Below are 7,476 nucleotides of genomic sequence, written 5' to 3'. Positions count from 1 at the left end.
CAGCTTCAATTAATGGATCAAACTATTGCTCAGGCTTCAACATTCAAATATCTCGGGGTATGGTTCGACTCTAAAGGTACCTGGGGATGTCACATTAGGTATCTGAAACAGAAGTGCCAACAAAGGATCAACTTTTTCCGTACAATAACTGGAACATGGTGGGGTGCCCATCCAGGAGACCTAATCAGGTTGTACCAAACAACGATATTATCAGTGTTGGAGTACGGATGTTTCTGCTTTCGCTCCGCTGCGAACATACACTTCATCAAACTGGAGCGAATCCAGTATCGTTGCTTGCGTATTGCCTTGGGTTGCATGCACTCGACCCATACGATGAGTCTCGAAGTGCTGGCGGGCGTTCTTCCGCTGAAAAATCGATTCTGGGACCTCTCATATCGATTGCTCATTCGATGCGATATTCTGAACCCATTGGTGATTGCAAATTGCGAAAGGCTTGTCGAGCTTAATTCTCAGACCCGATTCATGTCCTTGTACTTCGATTACATGGCACAGAACATCAATTCATCTACATATAACGTCAACCGTGCTCATCTCTTAGATACTTCTGATCCAACTGTATTTTTCGATACATCCATGAAGGAAGAGATTTGTGGAATTCCGGATCATATTCGCCCACAAGTGGTCCCAAATATTTTCTATAACAAATACCATCAAGTCGACTGCGCCAAAATGTTCTACACTGACGGATCAATTCTCGACGGGTCCACAGGCTTCGGTATCTTCAACGAAAATCTTGCTGCCTCATTCAAACTCAATGATCCTGCTTCAATTTACGTCGCAGAATTAGCTGCCATTCAGTATACTCTCGGGATCATTGACACCCTGCCCTCAGACCATTACTTCATCGTTTCGGATAGTCTCAGCTCCATTGAGGCCATCCGTGCGGCGAAGCCTGGAAAGCACTCACCGTATTTCCTGGGGAAAATACGGGAATATCTGAGTGCTTTATCTGAAAAATCTTACCAGATTACCTTGGTTTGGGTCCCGTCACATTGTTCTATTGCGGGCAATGAGAAGGCGGACTCTTTAGCCAAGGTGGGCGCATTAGAAGGCGACACTTACGAAAGACCAATTTGCTTCAACGAATTTTTCAGTATCTCTCGTCAGAGGACGCTCGATAGTTGGCAAACCTCATGGAGCAATGGGCATCTGGGACGGTGGCTACATTCCATTATCCCGAAGGTATCAACGAATGCTTGGTTTAAGGGGTTGGATGTGAACCGGGACTTTATTCGTACGATGTCAAGGATCATGTCCAACCATTACTCGTTTGACGCGCATCTCCGTCGTATAGGGCTTGCTGAAAATAATCATTGTGTTTGTGAGAACGGCTATCACGACATCGAGCATGTTGTTTGGCTGTGCGCAGAGTACTGTGTTGCCAGGTCCCAACTAATAGATTCCCTTCGGGCCCGAGGTAGATCACCCTATGTGCCAGTCCGGGACGTCCTGGCAAGCCGTGACCACCCCTATATTTTTCTTATCTATATCTTTTTGAAAACCATTGATGTCCAAGTTTAATACATTTTACCCTCTCTCATTCACAGTAGAATCTCACCAACCTATCCCTGTATCTACAATATGGCATTGCTTCACGAGTCTTCGGTGCACACTCTTCTTGATAACCGTCTATCCAGAACATCATGACATACCGCACATGCAGATGATATAGAGTGCCAATAATTATCCGAAATATCGACCCTCCCCTCGCCCCTGCGATTACAGGCTGGAAACTACAACACTACAACAAAGTGTGCATATCCGCCACAATGATCAATCAGCAAACGACGATGTCAATTACACAATATGTATCCCACTTCCTACCTTTGTCCTTTACTTACATAAGAGGGGAGCAAGCCGCCCCTAAATACGGCTTTCCCTTCCCCCACTAACATGTGACATGTAATATAAAAAAAAATGAATTATCGGCCTCGTTAAGCTACAGCATTTGGGCCTAAATAAACGTATTTTAAGATAAAGCATAGTAAAAATGCAAAACAAAAAATTTTATTGTTGGAAACGGACTGTTTCTGGCTCTCTGTTTCAAGTTGGTGGAAGCAATGTAAGTGTTATTCCGAGGGGCAAGCACTAAATCTTCAATACGACGCAGTGCCAAAAGTCTTACATAGTTACTTTAAGCACAGACTAACAGACACAACACTCAAAAACAAAGCTTCACCCGCTTTAACGGTCATTTTAAATATATTTGTAGTTGGGACTGTGGCCTCATTTGAAATTATGGCGCCACTGACATATGAATAAGCATATGGGGGATAGACTACCGACAAACTGACATGACAACTAGAACGATTTCCGAGGGGGCCGACACTCCACGATTGGCCGATGAAATGGTTCTATTATAACTTACTTTGAATTAATTTGTTTAGATTGGTACTGGAATAGCTAAAATAGTTAGTAATGGGATTTGTATTGTCAATAATTATGGATAATGCTCTGAAATGGCGTAGAATATGTGTCACGGAAAAAATGAATTGCTCGAACATCACGCTTTGACAGTTGAATTGTCAACTATTCGAGTAGTGTTGGGGAAAAGTCAACCAAAAGAAAAAAGTATAAAATTTTCACCATCGCCATTTTGTTATACGCGAGTAAATTTTGTAGTGACGAAAAAATGTACCTGCATCGATACTAATCAACCTATTTCTCCAATGTCCAAGCCATAAAATCAAAATTATGGTGAGTAATCGGCTGAATTAGACTTCTCGGAATAAAAGGTTATTTCTAGGATGTTACCTTTGATGTTACCAGTCAGAAGTAATTTAAAACTTTGACAAACGTGTTTGGTGAATAAACGGGAACTACAATTCACTGTATATTTATTCTCACTCATTTTCAGGAATCATTTTGGGAAAAAATAGAAAAATTGTTGCTGTGCTCTATCCCGGATCATATAAAGAATGCATTAGAGTTGTCAGGTTTCATTAGTCCGGCAATTGAAAATTTATCGGATGCGCAAATAGATGATATAGAAACAGATGTTCGCCTTTTGTCGGAAACAATGAATCTCCCAGCAACTCACCAACATTTGGAGAAATATTGGGGGCGATACAGCTCTAACCAAAGTAAATTCAGATTCATGGCGGGAGAACGGGCATTAATAAAAAAAATCGCAAACTGTGTTCAACAGAAGGGTTGGTCTCACTTTGGGAAACAAAAGCATAAGCGACCAACAAATGTAAGAAGAGGCTGTCAGAAGGATGCAATGGCCATTATCACGCGAATCGTAGATTATTATGAATGCAGGTACAAGATATTTTTAGATCTAATCCTAACGCAATATTTGTCATTAATTGTAATTGTAGAAATGATGGATCTAGTGAAATAACACAGCTGTGCTCAAAGCTTGAAAGTATCGACGTATCTTTCGAAGAAACAGAGGAAACACTAAAAGCCAAGGTTCGATGTCCCGTTTGTCGACATCTAATAACATGTAGCGCCGATTATAAAGGAACATGGACAATTTCAAACTTCACATCGCATCTCAGAAACATGCACAAGATCATAGGATTAAAAACATCAAATTTCCAGCAAGATAAAACTCCACAGGCGAAGAAACCGTGTACAAGTGAAATCGAACCCTTTCAACATAAGCTGTTGGATGACGTTTTATTTGATGGTGATGAGTACGGAATGGAAACTTTAGAAGAGTTCATGGATGAAACCACAGAAAATGCCACTCGTCAAGAAATTTTTGAACGTAGTGACAGTGCTATCTTTGAAAAATCGGTATCTTCTGTTGATTTCAACGAATCTGACCTGCAGCAGGAAGATCTAAGTAACAATGCTATCGTTGCAAAACCGCTATTGTCTGAAGATTTAAATTCATAGCGTGTCGACAATTGGCCTCCGTTGATACGCTAGAACAAATCGGCCATTCATCTCCCATGATATCTCTACTGCAAACTGTACAAAGTCGGCGTAAACACTTGACTCGCAGTTGCGGTATGCGTTACGCCAGGTGTGAAAGAGAAATATTTCTATACAAATTCATACAGCAAGGACCGGAAGCCTATAAATTTTTATATGCGAATACTCCATGTCCAAGCATTAGAACATTGCAACGTGATCTCCAAAAGCGATCTGAATTAATCGAAGAGGGAAAAATTAGAGTTGAGGAGCTTAAAGCTTACTTGAAAAGAAACAATCTACCAATGGTTATTGTTTTGAGCGAAGACGCCACAAAAATAAACGGTGCACTTGAGTATGACTCCACCAAGAATAAAGTTTGCGGTTTAGTAGCTCCTTTAGATTGCAGCGGAATACCACAGTGTGGTTTATTTGAAGTGAAAACCCCTAAAAAACTAATTTCTGATGTCCAAAAATACCCCACTGGACGCAATGTTGTGGTAACCATGGCACAGCCACTAACATTAACAGCGGCGCCTTTTTGCTTACAGTATTTTTGTACAGATAATAAGTTCACGAGTGCTCAAGTACGCACCAGATGGAGTGTCATAAAAAATAAGTTGATCGACGTTGGTATAAGGATTATAGCGAAATCGACAGACGGCGATCCACGTTATATCACTGGTATGAAAGAAGATATGTGTATTCCTACAATCACTGACAACCCTTATGGAGAAAGTTTCGTCGCATCATGCAACACCGATGATATTTGCGTGCAAGATCCCACGCATACGATCAACAAGTTCAGGACTAGGTTAATGCGGCGTGACAAACAGCTTATTATTGGTATGTATTGTAATAACTAAAGACGCTATATCTATAAATACAAAAGCATCTATTTGTAGGTAAGCATCAAATTACTCGTACGCACCTCGAAGATCTTATTCGTACGGTGTCAAAAGATAAACATGGATTGTCATTGGGTGATTTGAATGAAGACGACAAGATGAAATTCCAACCAGTTCTAAAAATTACTAAACCAGCTGTACTTCACTGGATGAAACAATCCGTTGCAGCAAGCCAAGCAACTGTTCTGTATTTAACGATGATGCGATCATTCATGTGTGCATTTATGGACTCGTCTGTATCACCTACGGATGCTGTTTTCAAATGCTGGTAATTGTCGGTTTTCACAAAGTAAAATATATCTCGAACTGCCTCCTGAAATTCTGCTATAAATAATGAACCATTTTTTCATCACTTTAATATTGAAATCTTTGGGATGGAGCTTTAATGATTGTATTCACAGAAATTAGTTAAATTTGTAATGTGATTTAATATATTTTTGTAGGTACACACTGTTTATAATAAGGGCCTGGAGACGATGGTGCTTGTATAAGTTTAATACTATTCAACACTGTATTACCAGTAATACGTATTGGTGCTTAGAACTCAATGCACACAGCCTAGTAAAATATATCAGCATCTGTAGAAATGAAAACATAAACTATATACCATCACTTCTGCAAAGTCAGACATGCGAAAGTTTCTTCCGTGCAGCGCGATCGTTTTCAACAACAGAGTCAACAGTGGTTAATTTTACAATGAAAAGTTTTCAATCTAGACTGAATCGCATACAAGCAAAGCAAGATATCATGTATAGTAGAAACGAAGACTTTTCATTTCCAAGACTACAAAAAATAACAACCGCACGATCTTCGAAATGCCACCAGAAGAGGAAATCTTATCCACTATTAAGAGAGCCAGAGAATGTGCATATGAAACACTTATCAGTCTTGGGATAGAACAAGCGAACATCGATTTCTCCGATTCCGTTTCATTACGACAGTCACAGACGAAACCGGCGCAGTTCGAGTTTGTCTCCATTGACACTAACGAACATTTTGAGATGCACATAGATTCACTAGATGCAAACATTTGCGAGGCAGAAGAACTGCTTCATAACACAGGGCAAGAGTTGAATCTGAAAGATTCAAAATGCTCAACAAGACATACATTCGCCATTAGAAATAAAAACGGAAAGGTAATACACGTAAAGAAAAGTACGTTCTTATGGATGATTACCAATGGAACTCAACGATGCTCAAGTGATCGATCGTATCGTTTCCGAGAAATGCCAGTAAGCAATAAAATAGCAATACGCGAGCAAAATAAAGTTCTAACTACTATGCGCTGCGGAGAATGGATTGTGTTGAAATGCAATGAAAGTGTGAATGTGGTGAAAATATACGGATTTCGATATTTATCCGGAAAACGAACAGCCTACACACTAGACGAAGCATATGTACATCCACCTTCAGATAGTTCAGCGAAAGGCGTTGGTGTTGTCGGAAGCTACTTTACGGTTATTCTGTCTGAAAATATTACTCTTGAACTAAACGAAGAAAGCAGCGAACTCATTATTGATACACAACAATATCTGTCTCACCTGGAAAAACCAGAAAGTAATGGCTACAACATATTCTACAGTTTAAGTACATCGCAATACATTAGATCACTTGTTATATACCAATTACAGGAACGAAACATTGACGAACAAAATATTTAATCAATACATATGTTGAAATTTTGTGTAGTTTTTTATTCTCTATTCGATCTATCCACATCAAACAAATTTCTTTTCATTTCTCCACCAATTACGACAATGAACTATCGCTCCAGACACCGAACGTGGACGCCGACAGATTTGGCAAATTGGTCGGTTACGTTGTAAATGCAATTGACAATTCAATAATACTGAACTACTTCTTAAGATGATTTACCCGGCAGTTTTTGGCGTCCCTAGTCCTTACTTCCCTTCCTTGACTTATTATGTGTCGTCAATCACTGAAATCACATTTCTGAACCTATGTATGATGTGGATGAGCAGAAGCAATAAAGGTTTAGGTTCTATCAAACGCCGAGCAACTGGAAACAAATCCTTTCCATAGCATATGCCAATTAATGCCAATGTTTTCTGCAATACACGGATGGTAAATGAAACAGCGATGCGAGCATACGTTTTATGCATGTTTCGACGATTTACGCCAGTACCGCCTCTTAACGTTTGGCTCACACTTGTTCAAACTGTAGAAATGCTTGTATTTATAGTATATCACTCATGCTTCATAGCAGAAAAAAGAGAAAAATTCGTTGGTGTTTCAATCATTGCCTTCCACGATCCGACACAACAGCTCCCGTCCGAGTACCATCATAAAACATGTTCCACAGCACATTTGGTAAATTCCAGCTAGCATAGATCTTGTACATTCTATTCCTGATGCCGGCACAAACATTTAGCGAAAACGAGAGCTTTTGAAATTTACGACTATCGAATGGTTGATTAATTACGATGAACTACTCGACCAAATCAAAACAAATGCAGACATTGTTGCCAGAACTATAAAACTAATCGAGATTAAAATGTGCAATGGTGCCAGATGATGTGAATTAATTAGAATTCGAGCAAAGATGATCTGAAATTTTATTGATTTGCTCGGATTTGTCGAAAAATATTTGAAAGCTCTTGGAATGAACTCGAATTAATAGGAAATTGATTGGAATGACCCAAAATTATTCGAACCAAGC

At 39.6% G+C, this 7,476-nt stretch overlaps 1 protein-coding gene across 4 annotated transcripts; it reads left to right on the top strand.

The window, feature by feature from the left end:
* Positions 1–2,430: 2,430 nt before the first annotated feature.
* On the top strand, positions 2,431–6,656 carry LOC131682603 (uncharacterized). 4 transcript variants are annotated; one of them, XM_058964214.1, is made up of 5 exons: positions 2,431–2,718; positions 2,879–3,285; positions 3,345–4,734; positions 4,794–5,064; positions 5,240–6,656. In XM_058964214.1, exons 3-5 carry the CDS (start codon positions 3,927–3,929, stop codon positions 5,691–5,693), a joined length of 1,533 nt encoding a protein of 510 aa, XP_058820197.1. In that variant the 5' UTR covers positions 2,431–2,718; positions 2,879–3,285; positions 3,345–3,926; the 3' UTR covers positions 5,694–6,656. The 4 variants fall into 3 exon arrangements, with proteins under 4 accessions (XP_058820197.1, XP_058820199.1, XP_058820196.1 ...); XM_058964213.1 differs by having other exon boundaries at positions 2,431–3,285; XM_058964215.1 differs by lacking the exon at positions 5,240–6,656 and having other exon boundaries at positions 2,431–3,285; positions 4,794–5,230.
* The last annotated feature ends 820 nt before the right edge of the window (positions 6,657–7,476 follow it).

This window comes from Topomyia yanbarensis, chromosome 2 (genome assembly GCF_030247195.1).
Source record: "Topomyia yanbarensis strain Yona2022 chromosome 2, ASM3024719v1, whole genome shotgun sequence".
NCBI lineage: Eukaryota > Metazoa > Arthropoda > Insecta > Diptera > Culicidae > Topomyia > Topomyia yanbarensis.
The sequence above is the reverse complement of the archived record's forward strand: the minus strand, read 5'-3'. Positions and strand labels throughout refer to the sequence as shown.

Coding starts and splice junctions, on each gene's coding strand:
- LOC131682603 (XM_058964214.1), top strand. CDS start 3,927: ATGATATCTCTACTGCAAACTGTACAAAGTCGGCGTAAACACTTGACT. Junction 4,735..4,793: donor TGACAAACAGCTTATTATTG/GTATGTATTGTA, acceptor ATCTATTTGTAG/GTAAGCATCAAATTACTCGT. Junction 5,065..5,239: donor GATGCTGTTTTCAAATGCTG/GTAATTGTCGGT, acceptor ATATTTTTGTAG/GTACACACTGTTTATAATAA.